The sequence below is a fragment of the Panulirus ornatus genome, chromosome 23, assembly GCF_036320965.1.
Source record: "Panulirus ornatus isolate Po-2019 chromosome 23, ASM3632096v1, whole genome shotgun sequence".
Lineage (NCBI taxonomy): Eukaryota > Metazoa > Arthropoda > Malacostraca > Decapoda > Palinuridae > Panulirus > Panulirus ornatus.
Window position 1 is genome coordinate 16,828,822 of NC_092246.1, and position 15,207 is coordinate 16,844,028.

Genomic DNA, 15,207 nt, shown 5'->3' on the forward strand with positions numbered 1-15,207 from the left:
GGTAGCGTGAAGAACAGAGGACTGGGCCTTTGAGGGAATATCCTCACCTGGCCCCCTTCTCTGTTCCTTCTTTTGAAAAAAAAATGAGAGGGGAGGATATATATATATATATATATATATATATATATATATATATATATATATATATATATATATATATATACAAAACCGGTGAAGTTCACAAAGTTTTCCATACCTAGTTTCAGGTGATACATGCCCCATAGATAAAAGGACACAGTGCAATTGCAGCTTGCTACACTGCAGCATCGAACTGAAACCCGAGACTGAGTATAGGTGAGTTTTTCCTTTTTTCATTTTTTTTCCTTGTAGGTAAAGTTATAAGGTGACTTCACACTGAAAGCAGGCTCTTCCTGTACTAGTTTTAACGGCAATAGAGAGTACGTGCTCTTGTAATGGTAAAACTATCCAATGCGTTCACATCTTGAGGGCTCTATTTTTACAATGCTGTACGATGAATTGAGAATGAATAAATATTTTTCTTGTAACTTCATAAGATAGCTTTCAAAGTCACTAGGCTTTTCTCGTAATAACGGCTTAAGAACGGCATCAGACACAGTCAACTGGCTGTTCTTCATCCTGGTAAAGCGAAAACAGTAACAACTTAATGTAAGAATATAACTGTTCATCAAAACACCTGGGAACCTAAGTTCACAGCAGTGACATCTATATTCATGTCCCATGAGGCCCGCGTTCGAAACCCAGCCTCTTGTCTCGTGTGCCAACACACCACTGCACTATCAGACGATGCAACCTGAGGTTGGCTTGGCTGGTTCTTTACACTCTTCGATACACATTTCGTTGTGAGAATCGAACCCAGATTAAAGGATACTGTTATGCTTGTCTGCACGAGCTGTTTTGGCGTTTTCTTTGCCTGTTGCCAAATCATATGGTCTGAGTGGTATTACTTTTTTCTTTTGTTGCTGTTGTTTGTATTATATGAATTATCAATGTCTTAAGATAATGATTTACGATACAGTGCAAACGGTGGAAAAAAAAATGAATTTCGATATGATTAATACGACTCGAGCTGTCGGTGAAGCACGAATGTAAGACCAATTCCCACTTTTAAGTTTTTCCATCTATTTATGAAACCAACTTAACATTCATTACGGCAAATGACAAGAAATGTCGCCAACAATCGATATTATCACAATGTCATGAAAGCTGGACACTCATCTTATATGAGGCCAGACCAATGGGGATTTCTCAAAATCCTTCCTCCGTTGTATCATATCATTTCATACAAAAAGTGATAATTTTTGTTGTTGTGTGTTTATATATATATATATATATATATATATATATATATATATATATATATATATATATATATTTTTTTTTTTTTTTTTTTTACTTTGTCGCTGTCTCCCGCGTTTGCGAGGTAGCGCAAGGAAACAGACGAAAGAAATGGCCCAACCCCCCCCCCCATACACATGTATATACATACGTCCACACACGCAAATATACATACCTACACAGCTTTCCATGGTTTACCCCAGACGCTTCAAATGCCTTGATTCAATCCACTGACAGCACGTCAACCCCGGTATACCACATCGCTCCAATTCACTCTATTCCTTGCCCTCCTTTCACCCTCCTGCATGTTCAGGCCCCGATCACACAAAACCTTTTTCACTCCATCTTTCCACCTCCAATTTGGTCTCCCTCTTCTCCTCGTTCCCTCCACCTCCGACACATATATCCTCTTGGTCAATCTTTCCTCACTCATTCTCTCCATGTGCCCAAACCACTTCAAAACACCCTCTTCTGCTCTCTCAACCACGCTCTTTTTATTTCCACACATCTCTCTTACCCTTACGTTACTCACTCGATCAAACCACCTCACACCACACATTGTCCTCAAACATCTCATTTCCAGCACATCCATCCTCCTGCGCACAACTCTATCCATAGCCCACGCCTCGCAACCATACAACATTGTTGGAACCACTATTCCTTCAAACATACCCATTTTTGCTTTCCGAGATAATGTTCTCGATTTCCACACATTCTTCAAGGCCCCCAGAATTTTCGCCCCCTCCCCCACCCTATGATCCACTTCCGCTTCCATGGTTCCATCCGCTGCCAGATCCACTCCCAGATATCTAAAACACTTCACTTCCTCCAGTTTTTCTCCATTCAAACTCACCTCCCAATTGACTTGACCCTCAACCCTACTGTACCTAATAACCTTGCTCTTATTCACATTTACTCTTAACTTTCTTCTTCCACACACTTTACTCAGTCACCAGCTTCTGCAGTTTCTCACATGAATCAGCCACCAGCGCTGTATCATTAGCGAACAACAACTGACTCACTTCCCAAGCTCTCTCATCCCCAACAGACTTCATACTTGCCCCTCTTTCCAAAACTCTTGCATTTACCTCCCTAACAACCCCATCCATAAACAAATTAAACAACCATGGAGACATCACACACCCCTGCCGCAAACCTACATTCACTGAGAACCAATCACTTTCCTCTCTTCCTACACGTACACAGTATAGTATGAAAGATATATATATATATATATATATATATATATATATATATATATATATATATATATATATATATATATATATATATATATATATATATCTTTCTTTCATACTATTCGCCATTTCCCGCGTTAGCGAGGTAGCGCTAAGAACAGAGGACTGGGCCTTTGAGAGAATATCCTCATCTGGCCCCCTTCTCTGTTCCATCATTGGGGAAAAAAAACAAAAAGCAAGAGGGGAGGATTTCCAGCCCCCCGCTCCCTTCCCTTTTAGTCGCCTTCTACGACACGCAGGGAATACGTGGGAAGTATTCTTTCTCCCCTATCCCCAAGGATATATATATATATATATATATATATATATATATATATATATATATATATATATATATATATATATATATCAAAATATGTAATATTAATGAAGTTATTTTACAGATTCAGGCTCTATGCTGAGAACTGTGAACCAGAAGGACTTAGTAAACCTGCTGTTCGCAAGCTGACGACCACAGCTGGAAGTAAGTCACTACATACATACACTACACAATATACACAGTAAAATAATTTACATTTCATTTGCCTCTTTACTGTATGACCTGTGTGTGTGTGTGTGTGAAGAGAGAGAGAATACTTATTCACGAGTACTTACGGCGAGATTTTTGCCAAAAAGGGTGGGCTAGTGCGTAGTACTCACCGCAGGGAAATACAAAGGGTAACGACGAGGAACTATTAATGTGAGTTACACGTTGTCAAGTGTTACGTGTCAGGAGAAATTACATGTTCATGATCTAAAAGCCAGTACCAGCCTACAATTGGGCTACTACGCACCTACATGCGCAGTCGTCACTATCATTACGATATCCTAGTATATGTACCGGTAATATACCTCCTCCCTGGTCTGCACCACTAATCACATTAACTCGTAACACAACGTCAACTCAACCTAACCTTACCTTACTTTATTAGCTTATCCTTACATAACCTAACCAAACATTCAAACCAAATCCAACTTAAATAGCCTATCCTTACTTGCCCTTAACCAAACATTCAAACCACATCCAACTTAAATAGCGTATCCTTATTTAACCTAACCTAACATTCAGACCAAATCCAGCTATAGGTAGAAAACCTTATCTAACCCCTTACGCAATCAACATACATATCTTATAAAAAGCCGTTTTTCTTGATAGCAGTTAATGACCTTAAGATGAACACGTACCACTCTATTTTCTGATATCTTCCATAACCTCAAGCAGCCTCGAAAGGACCAAATGGTCTGTTGTTGTTTGAATCCCTTTATATTCCTTTGTATACTCTTCTTCACATGGGTTAAATAATAATAATAATAATAATAATAATAATAATAATAATAATGATAATAATCACAGAATAAAATCAACTTTCCACCAACTTGCTTTATTATTAACACGACAGTTCCTTTCTTCGCGGACAAGCCGCTGCTGAGGAGCGACGTGGAGAACGACAAGCCTGATAAGACCTTCCCCATCATCATCGACCCCAGAACCTTCAGACATGACAACGGCCGCATTAGGTACTTGTGCCATTTTATAGTTTCTAGTCCGTAATACCACAGGCTTCATGAAAACATTGTTTGCAAGGTGGACACACACACACACACATACACACACACGTCCAGCGGTTCTTGAACAATAATAAAAGACTTGAGTTCGATATAGACAAACACAGCAATTTATCAGGTAATGAACAGAGAGTTAGAAAGACTATAATCAACTGGACTAATGACATATTTACTAGTAGTCACCACCACATGCCATAAACTAGTAGTCTTCCACATGCAACAGACTAGTACCAAAAAAAAAAGTACCGCCACCATCACGTGCCATACACTAGTACCATCAACACCACGTACCATAAACTAGTACCGTTATTAACACGTGCCATTACTTCTAAGCACCATACACTAATAACGTCACCACTATGTTCCTTAAGCATCCAAGTATTAAGTACAACAAGAAAAACATGGCCGCAAACTATGTGCCTGTCTAATAAATGTTATTCATGTTTTAGGAGAAACTTCCGTTGTTAATGTCATGTATATATCAGACACTTTCAGTGTAGAAATTATGATATTTCTAAATAAATCATGAGCTAATCTGAACGTTATCTTGACAGGAAGTATGAAATACATGTGAGGAAGGACTGTATCAAGCCAGAAGAAGGCAAACCCACGTCACTGCCAGTGTTCTTCAGTCAAGATATCCCTGATCATAAAATAGCCTTTGTAATCGGTAAGTTTATTGGATGCTTACGATTATACGTGTCCTCCTATCTCGTTTCGTATGCATGTATACGCGAAAAAAAAGTTTTAAAACAAAACAAAAATCGTTGCCAATGTTCATATCCCTTCACCCGAGAAATCGTTGCCAATGTTCATTCATATCCTTTCTCCCGAGAAATGAACTAGCACCCAACCATAGGATGAATGTAAACTTACCAGAACCCACCCACGGCCTTCTTTCACGCTGTCATATACTCATTACTTTACATTTGCATCAGCCATGTATTAAACCAGCTTTGGAGCCTGTCTATATGCTTGAGTTACGCTGCCTTACTTCACTCACCTCGTATCAATATTCGTTCGTCGACATTACCGGAACTTGATTTCCTTATCATTTTCTGCATTATTTCACATATGCTGATATTCTGTTTATCTCTTTTCCTAATTTCAATGCAAAACTCGGTTTTGGGTCTTGAAAGGTCAAACAATTAACAACAAGTGTAGGGATCCGAACGCCTTTTCATTATCATGCTATAATCCCTTAATGAATGGGGCTCATAGCCATAACCTCTCAATATTCCCTCTGATTCTCAGGTCGTAAGGCTACACCTCACTCTAGAGGCTACAAAGGACATTTAATCTTCGATAGAGACGCACCTTTCTTCTATAATGATGTATCAATTAAGAAGCTTTCAGGGTGTTGCTTGAAGGAGTGTGCAAGTACCCATCCAAGAGTTAATGATTTTTCGATAGGTGAAAAGGCCATTAGGCTAAACCTGAGGAATCTCTTCTTTCTAATCCTCTCTTCACCCTAGTGGTCATTTTCAAATCTAACGTGTGTGTATGTGTGTGTGTGTTTAAATTTACTATTTTTGCCCATGGCTGCTGATCAGACCACAGGAGGTAGAGGTTTGCTGCCCCCCGCCCATCAACTCTCCCCATACATCCACTTATTTTATCCTAACGCCATCTTTAAGAAATTTGGGGGTAGACGCCTCTCTCTCTCTCTCTCTCTCTCTCTCTCTCTCTCTCTCTCTCTCTCTCTCTCTCTCTCTCTCTCTCTCTCTCTCCCTTTTCGGATTTTCTTCTGCCGGAGAGAGAGAACCAGAATCCATCACTGCTCTAGGCGACCCTGTTTGTCTAAAAAAAAAAAAAAAAAAAAGATAAATGCGACGTTTCATTGTACCCCTTGCAGGACACAGAGGCCTTGATGGAAAGAAATCCTTCACCTGCAACACGCGGGTATCAAACATTTTCCTCTGCGGGGAGAGTCCAGTACTTTCCTCTGATTTTTCACTGCTGGTGTCCATCATACGAATCGGCAAAACATATCGAAGCAGAATTCAGTACCTCTTCATACCGATTTTTAAAAGCTGCTTATCGTTTTGGGGGATTTATCTACGTTTTGCTATTCTTTTTTTTTAACCCCTAGATCACGACCATAAACAACGGTGTGATTCCTAGGTATGGCGTCCCAACCGTTTTTAACCTAATCTCAAACGGCCATTATATCCGTGGCTTGCACGAATGTTGTCATTTAAATGTCGAATTTCTAGTGCTCAAAAGTGATTAAGTACATTGTGTATCGCATTATTCACACTTTTTTTTTATAGGATATGAAAATTTTACCATTACCACAGTACTGACCTACGTGGGTACTAGTCATCACTTTCCCTTGTCATATCGGCAGGAGAGAATCGTCCGCCCTGTACGAATATCAGCTGTAACTTCGAGCTGACCCCGGTTACCAAGTACTGTTTCTTCGTCCGCATCTACACTTCCAGGAGCAGCAAGGATTCCGCCTTCGAGAGATTCGAGACAAAAGGTAAATCTTCCGAAACTTACCCATATTCGTGCCTCCTTTTGTTCTCTCTCATGCAGTAATCGTGTCTCACGGCTTGAGAAGGTAAGTGACCAGATACGACTCTCATGTCGGAATGACTAACGGCTTCAGAAGGTGAGTAACATATAGTGACGCCGGTCGCGATCTCATGAGTACCACGGGACGACCTCTGGGTATGATTAGCTTTTGACAAGCTTTCGACCCAAATCTTGAGTATGATAACCCTGCCTTTTTTTCCTATTTACCTTGATCCTGGTTATGATGGTTTCGGCCTTTGACCTAAACCACTAAAAGGTGAAACCAAAGGCCAAGGCCGTCGTAATAGGCAAGGGTTATACTGTCTTTATTGGGTCGTACCGTCGTGCTCATGGGTCGCATCAGAACCCATCACCAAGTGATCGCATCTGTTACGCGAACGGGGCAAAAAACGATTAAAGTCACTATAAATAGTACGTATTAACAGCAGAAAATATTTGCTCGGATCCAATATCTGGAATACTGGTGGTGATGAGTTTACACATTCAGCCAATACAACTCAGAGGAGGAGACAAGATGTAAAAAGCAAGTTACATAGCAACGTATTGTGATCATACAGGATAATCATTAATTTACATTTGAATGACCAACTGAGAGAGCTGATGATATAATATTGGTGTTGCATTGTCCCAGGCCTTGTGAGTTGCACAGGAGTTATAAGCGGTGATATATACTGTCCCAGGCCTTATTTTGTAAATTACGAGTTAATAGTGATTTCATATACCGTTCCATACCTTACATGTGACTTACAAGTTAGTAATGATGTTTTATGCCCTCTCAAGCCTTATTTGTGTTACAAGAGTTAATAGTAATGTTATATACCATTCTAGGCCTTACTTGTGAGTTACAAGTATTGTAAGTGGTGTTATATTTTGTCCCCAAGCCTTATTAGTAAGTTCTAAGATATACTAGCGTGTTATATACTGACCTAGGCTTTACTCGCGAACTACAGGAGATAATAGCAGTATTGATTACTGTTCTAGGCTTTCCTTACGAATTACAGGAGATAGTAGCGGTGTTATCTACTGACCTAGGCTTCACCTCTTGAGTTACAGAGGATAATAGTGGCGTCATCTGTCCTAGGCTGCACGTGCGATTTCTAAGCATCCGTTGTTGTCCACACAGAGTCTCCCTTGACAACACTGGCTCTGGTGACACTCGCCCTGGTCTCGGTCCTGGTCGTCGCCGTAGTGGTGGTTTTGATCCTGGTGGCGTACTCACGTTTCTTCTCGTTCATGTAAGTCATCTGCCCGCAACCGCGGGCTCACACTAACTGCCCCTCCATAAGCTTCAGAAGACGCTTCTTGATAATCCAATAAGTCATGGGATACGTGGGGACCTGTTTACGTGAGATGCTTGAGATATCCACACATTCAATGGAGGAAAATGATATATGTCTGTTATAATGATTTCTGAATGTACAATCTCATTATTTCTATTATCATAATAATAATAATAATAATAATAATAATAATAATAATAATAATAATGATGATGATAATAATAATAATAATAATAATAATAATAATAATAATAATAATAATAATAATAATAATAGTAATAATAATAATAAAAATAATAATAATAATAATAATTATTGTTATTATTATCATTATTATTATTATTATCATTATTATTATCATTTCGTGTTTGTGTCAGCTTTTTGTTAGTTATCTCAACTTATGTCTATCTCAACAAACAATCATATTAAGAATCCGTTGATGTCTGGCCCATACAGGAAGCGTAGCATATCGATAGACCTACCTTTGGTCGTAGCCTTACCGACGGACGTCGATGTGGAGCGTCGCATCCTTGTGCACGACCTGCCCACCTGCGTGCCCAAACTCTTATCGCAGAGTAAGTCCTTCTTGGGTCGAAGTAGGTCCTCTTACATGGGTGGTTGGGGAGGATGGACGGAGTATTGCCCCGTCTCTTATCCTTGTACCGTGTCTTTAACTCCTTTGTATGTTTTTCAGAGACGAGGATAACTCCTGAAGGAGTCGGTTTGTGGTCAGGTTCGTCTTGAGGTCGAGGGTAGATTCCCATTGGATGGGGAAAGAGGGTTCTGGGTTCATAGTCGTCCTACTGCAGTAGGGTTAATCCTTAATGGGTCAAGGATACGTTCTCCCTGAGTCAGCAGGAGTGCTCAATGTGGGGCCAGGGAAGATCCTTCTAGAGTCAAAAAGGATCACTTTTAGCTCAGGGCAGGTCCTTCTGGGACCAGAAATAGGTCGTACTGTGGTAGAATACGTGAGGAGTCAGTACCGGTTAACAGTGACAGGTGGTGATGTGGTTGCATGCCCCAACCACCTGTTGACACCAGCTACTAAATCTCTCTCTCTCTCTCTCTCTCTCTCTCTCTCTCTCTCTCTCTCTCTCTCTCTCTCAGCCTCACCGGATGGTGTTGTTGTTCCCGCAGATAAGATGGATCTGAAGCAGGAGTTCTCCCTTCTGCAGGCGGCGTGTCCGATCAAGCCTTGCAGATACGCCAGCGCGCCTGCCAACAGTCCCAAGAACCGATACATCAACATCCTGCCCTGTAGGTAGTGTGATTACAATTAGTGCTTGATAATTGTGATTACCATCAGTGATGAACTCTGATTACTATTTGTGATGTTACGGGGAAAAGAGGTTTATATTCGTGTTGCCCCCTTCTCGTATCCTTATATGTATGTAAGCTCAGTGTCTTTACTCTTGTATGTATGCACACACACGCACACGAACATCAGCGTGGAGTGTGTGTGTGTGTCTGTAAGAGAGAGAGAGAGAGAGAGAGAGGGAGAGAGAGAGAGAGAGAGAGAGAGAGAGAGAGAGAGAGAGAGAGAGAGAGAGAGAGAGAGAGAGATCACTACATCCCATAATGATCATGCAATAGGAGGGCTGTAACATGAAGCAGTGGACACCGTGGCAACTCGCAACTAAAACAGGTATTTTTCCCCCCTCCCTCCCACTCTGCAGTTGACGAGACGCGCGTAAGGATGAAGGAGTACCGGTACATCCCATTCAGCGACTACATCAACGCCTCGTACATACACGTAAGTATAACCCCATCAGCGTTCGAATTCTGGACAAAGCAGACGGCCCACAGACAGCTCAGCTGTTCATTATCCCTCTCGAGACTTGTTGATAAGTAAATCAATCCCTAATGTAGGTTGAAATATATATATATATATATATATATATATATATATATATATATATATATATATATATATATATATATATATATATATAGAACATACAAACCTCCAACAGCCAGGATCGAACCCGGGACCCCTGTGCAAGAGGCAGGCATGCTAACCGCTAGGTTATGGGCCTGTCAGGGATGTCTGATCATTATCTTGTGGAGGCTAAGGTGAAGATTTGTATGGGTTTCCAGAAAAGAAGAGTGAGTGTTGGGGTGAAGAGGGTGGTGAGAGTAAGTGAGCTTGGGAAGGAGACTTGTGTGAGGAAGTACCAGGAGAGACTGAGTAGAGAATGGAAAAAGGTGAGAACAATGGAAGTAAGGGGAGTGGGGGAGGAATGGGATGTATTTAGGGAATCAGTGATGGATTGCGCAAAAGATGCTTGTGGCATGAGAAGAGTGGGAGGTGGGTTGATTAGAAAGGGTAGTGAGTGGTGGGATGAAGAAGTAAGAGTATTAGTGAAAGAGAAGAGAGAGGCATTTGGACGATTTTTGCAGGGAAAAAATGAAATTGAGTGGGAGACGTATAAAAGAAAGAGACAGGAGGTCAAGAGAAAGGTGCAAGAGGTGAAAAAAAGGCAAATGAGAGTTGGGGTGAGAGAGTATCATTAAATTTTAGGGAGAATAAAAAGATGTTCTGGAAGGAGGTAAATAAAGTGCGTAAGACAAGGGAGCAAATGGGAACTTCAGTGAAGGGCGCAAATGGGGAGGTGATAACAAGTAGTGGTGATGTGAGAAGGAGATGGAGTGAGTATTTTGAAGGTTTGTTGAATGTGTTTGATGATAGAGTGGCAGATATAGGGTGTTTTGGTCGAGGTGGTGTGCAAAGTGCGAGGGTTAGGGAAAATGATTTGGTAAACAGAGAAGAGGTAGTAAAAGCTTTGCGGAAGATGAAAGCCGGCAAGGCAGCAGGTTTGGATGGTATTGCAGTGGAATTTATTAAAAAAGGGGGTGACTGTATTGTTGACTGGTTGGTAAGGTTATTTAATGTATGTATGACTCATGGTGAGGTGCCTGAGGATTGGCGGAATGCGTGCATAGTGCCATTGTACAAAGGCAAAGGGGATAAGAGTGAGTGCTCAAATTACAGAGGTATAAGTTTGTTGAGTATTCCTGGCAAATTATATGGGAGGGTATTGATTGAGAGGGTGAAGGCATGTACAGAGCATCAGATTGGGGAAGAGCAGTGTGGTTTCAGAAGTGGTAGAGGATGTGTGGATCAGGTGTTTGCTTTGAAGAATGTATGTGAGAAATACTTAGAAAAGCAAATGGATTTGTATGTAGCATTTATGGATCTGGAGAAGGCATATGATAGAGTTGATAGAGATGCTCTGTGGAAGGTATTAAGAATATACGGTGTGGGAGGCAAGTTGTTAGAAGCAGTGAAAAGTTTTTATCGAGGATGTAAGGCATGTGTACGTGTAGGAAGAGAGGAAAGTGATTGGTTCTCAGTGAATGTAGGTTTGCGGCAGGGGTGTGTGATGTCTCCATGGTTGTTTAATTTGTTTATGGATGGGGTTGTTAGGGAGGTGAATGCAAGAGTTTTGGAAAGAGGGGCAAGTATGAAGTCTGTTGGGGATGAGAGAGCTTGGGAAGTGAGTCAGTTGTTGTTCGCTGATGATACAGCGCTGGTGGCTGATTCATGTGAGAAACTGCAGAAGCTGGTGACTGAGTTTGGTAAAGTGTGTGAAAGAAGAAAGTTAAGAGTAAATGTGAATAAGAGCAAGGTTATTAGGTACAGTAGGGTTGAGGGTCAAGTCAATTGGGAGGTGAGTTTGAATGGAGAAAAACTGGAGGAAGTGAAGTGTTTTTAGATATCTGGGAGTGGATCTGGCAGCGGATGGAAACATGGAAGCGGAAGTGGATCATAGGGTGGGGGAGGGGGCGAAAATTCTGGGAGCCTTGAAGAATGTGTGGAAGTCGAGAACATTATCTCGGAAAGCAAAAATGGGTATGTTTGAAGGAATAGTGGTTCCAACAATGTTGTATGGCTGCGAGGCGTGGACTATGGATAGAGTTGTGCGCAGGAGGATGGATGTGCTGGAATGAGATGTTTGAGGACAATGTGTGGTGTGAGGTGGTTTGATCGAGTAAGTAACGTAAGGGTAAGAGAGATGTGTGGAAATAAAAAGAGCGTGGTTGAGAGAGCAGAAGAGGGTGTTTTGAAATGGTTTGGTCACATGGAGAGAATGAGTGAGGAAAGATTGACCAAGAGGATATATGTGTCGGAGGTGGAGGGAACGAGGAGAAGAGGGAGACCAAATTGGAGGTGGAAAGATGGAGTGAAAAAGATTTTGTGTGATCGGGGCCTGAACATGCAGGAGGGTGAAAGGAGGGCAAGGAATAGAGTGAATTGGAGCGATGTGGTATACCGGGGTTGACGTGCTGTCAGTGGATTGAATCAAGGCATGTGAAGCGTCTGGGGTAAACCATGGAAAGCTGTGTAGGTATGTATATTTGCGTGTGTGGACGTATGTATATACATGTGTATGGGGGTGGGTTGGGCCATTTCTTTCGTCTGTTTCCTTGCGCTACCTCGCAAACGCGGGAGACAGCGACAAAGCAAAATATATATATATATATATATATATATATATATATATATATATATATATATATATATATATATATATATTTTATTTCTTATTTATTTTGCTTTGTCGCTGTCTCCCGCGTTAGCGAGGTAGCGCAAGGAAACAGACGAAAGAATGGCCCAACCCACCCATATACACATGTATAGACATACACGTCCACACACGCAAATATACATACCTATACATCTCAACGTATACATATATATACACACACAGACATATAAATATATACACATGTACATAATTCATAGTCTGCCCTTATTAATTCCCATCGCCACCCCGCCACACATGAAATAACAACCCCCTCCCCCCACATGTGTGCGAGGTAGCGCTAGGAAAAGACAATAAAGGCCACATTCGTTCACACTCAGTCTATAGCTGTCATGTAATAATGAACCGAAACCACAGCTCCCTTTCCACATCCAGGACCCACAGAACTTTCCATGGTTTACCCCAGACGCTTCACATGCCCTGGTTCAATCCATTGACAGCACGTCAATGGATGAGAGAGCTTGGGAAGTGAGTCAGTTGTTGTTCGCTGATGATACAGCGCTGGTGGCTGATTCATGTGAGAAACTGCAGAAGCTGGTGACTGAGTTTGGTAAAGTGTGTGAAAGAAGAAAGTTGAGAGTAAGTGTGAATAAGAGCAAGGTTATTAGGTACAGTAGGGTTGAAGGTCAAGTCAATTGGGAGGTAAGTTTGAATGGAGAAAAACTGGAGGAAGTATAGTGTTTTAGATATCTGGGAGTGGATTTGGCAGCGGATGGAACCATGGAAGCGGAAGTGAGTCATAGGGTGGGGGAGGGGGCAAGAATTCTAGGAGCGTTGAAGAATGTGTGGAAGTCGAGAACTTTATCTCGGAAAGCAAAACTGGGTATGCTTGAAGGAATAGTGGTTCCAACAATGTTGTATGGTTGCGAGGCGTGGGCTATGGATAGAGTTGTGCGGAAGAGGGTGGATATGCTGGAAATGAGATGTCTGAGGACAATATGTGGTGTGAGGTGGTTTGATCGAGTAAGTAATAATGGGGTAATGTGCGGTAATAAAAAGAGTGTGGTTGAGAGAGCAGAAGAGGGTGTTTTGAAATGGTTTGGTCACATGGAGAGAATGAGTGAGGAGAGATTGACAAAGAGGACATATGTGTCAGAGGTGGAGGGAACGAGAACTGGGAGACCAAATTGGAGGTGGAAGGGTGGAGTGAAAAAGATTTTGAGTGATCGGGGCCTGAACATGCAGGAGGGTGAAAGGCGTGCAAGGAATAGAGTGAATTGGAACGTGGCATATATATATATATATATATATATATATATATATATATATATATATATATATATATATATATATATATATATATATATATGCTGATAACCTCGAGGAAAATGAAGCGGAAACTGTTTCAAGCGCTTAGGTGTAATATCACATCTTCAGGGGAGAGCAGAGACATGAGAAAGAAGTTCGATACGAAGTCAAGAGTATACGGATAGAAGTACCTTATTTACGGTTACCTGTGGTGTTTGGTGGCTGACAAAAAAGGACGGGTTACGCGCCTCGCCCTGGTCGAAACTAAGTCGGCTGTTCGTTGTCCTTGCCCAAGATAAAAGTTATTCAGTTTAAACAATTCTTCGCTTAGTCATGTTTGCATGTCGGGTATAATAACTAGAGGAGATAACGATATATCTATTGAAACTGTAAGAACATCCGTCTAAACAAGTCTCGTAACTTGTCAATAGAATTATCAATCTTTTTCTCTATTATTAAGCATATAGAATACTTCGTCTCGTAACTTGTTAATAGAATCATCGAAATTCTTTTTCTATTATCAAACATACAAAAGACTTGTAACATAAACGTTCGTGAAGGACTGCATGATCTGAATCGCTTCATCGTAGGTCTAAGGTCCGAAAACAGATGATTTTTGCTTCGCCCGTAGGACAAAAATTTAACGTGACAGATGCGGTGCCTAGCCTCCTGCCAGAAGCTAGCCATCACATATGACCGGATATGACACAGTTCCTCTGTCGATACACATCCTGTGCTATGATTTCTATTTCGTTTCTGCTCTCCCCATGAAAATGTGATATTACACGAAAGAGCTTATGCCAGTCTGTGCTTCAATTTTTCCTTGACGTTACCAGCAAAGACTCAGATCACGCGCGTCACTGTAATTAGGCTGCATGTATGCGTGCGCGTTATCGGACTACGAGTGCACGAGTTTACAATCACAAGCGACAAGTAACTTTGGCTAAGCTGTATCATTGGGAATACGGTCTCGTCGAGAACTTACTTACTTCAAGAGAGTCCACATTTCCCCTGTTACTGGAAGTGACGCAGCCTTGGGAAGCCGACACTTCTGGGGAAAGAAAGAAAGAAAGAGTAAAAAACTCACATCCTTTTTGTACCCACTGACTTCCAACACATTTAAAGTCCTCTCCTACACCTACCCATGTATTCATCCCGTCATTGTCAACACGTCCACAGGAACTTAATTTATACTCATCCATTCATCTCCCTGCTCATACCATTCTCTTACCCACGACCTGACCTTCGTTACCGAGAACACTAGTTAGGATTAGAAACGTGGAGAAAAATTGAGGGAAGTGAAGTGTTTTAGATACCTGGGAGTGTGGACATGGCAGCGAATGGAACCAAGGAATCGGAAGCGAGTCACATGGTAGGGGAGGGGAAGAAGGTTCTGGGAGCGATGAAGAATGTGTGCAAAGAGAACGTTGTTTGGCCCCCGATACCTTACACAAGCATGACTTATGCTCC

The 15,207-nt window shown here is 41.4% G+C and overlaps 1 protein-coding gene across 1 annotated transcript in view; it reads left to right on the forward strand.

Moving 5' to 3' along the window:
• Positions 1 to 15,207, forward strand: part of LOC139756823 (receptor-type tyrosine-protein phosphatase beta-like) — a 68,887-nt gene that overhangs the window by 25,168 nt on the left and 28,512 nt on the right. The window contains exons 6-14 of the mRNA XM_071676644.1: positions 201 to 294; positions 2,960 to 3,039; positions 3,956 to 4,073; positions 4,676 to 4,791; positions 6,472 to 6,606; positions 7,786 to 7,897; positions 8,399 to 8,517; positions 9,080 to 9,199; positions 9,619 to 9,695. Coding sequence (XP_071532745.1) covers positions 201 to 294; positions 2,960 to 3,039; positions 3,956 to 4,073; positions 4,676 to 4,791; positions 6,472 to 6,606; positions 7,786 to 7,897; positions 8,399 to 8,517; positions 9,080 to 9,199; positions 9,619 to 9,695 — 971 coding nt within the window. The remainder of the gene's footprint in view (positions 1 to 200; positions 295 to 2,959; positions 3,040 to 3,955; positions 4,074 to 4,675; positions 4,792 to 6,471; positions 6,607 to 7,785; positions 7,898 to 8,398; positions 8,518 to 9,079; positions 9,200 to 9,618; positions 9,696 to 15,207) is intronic.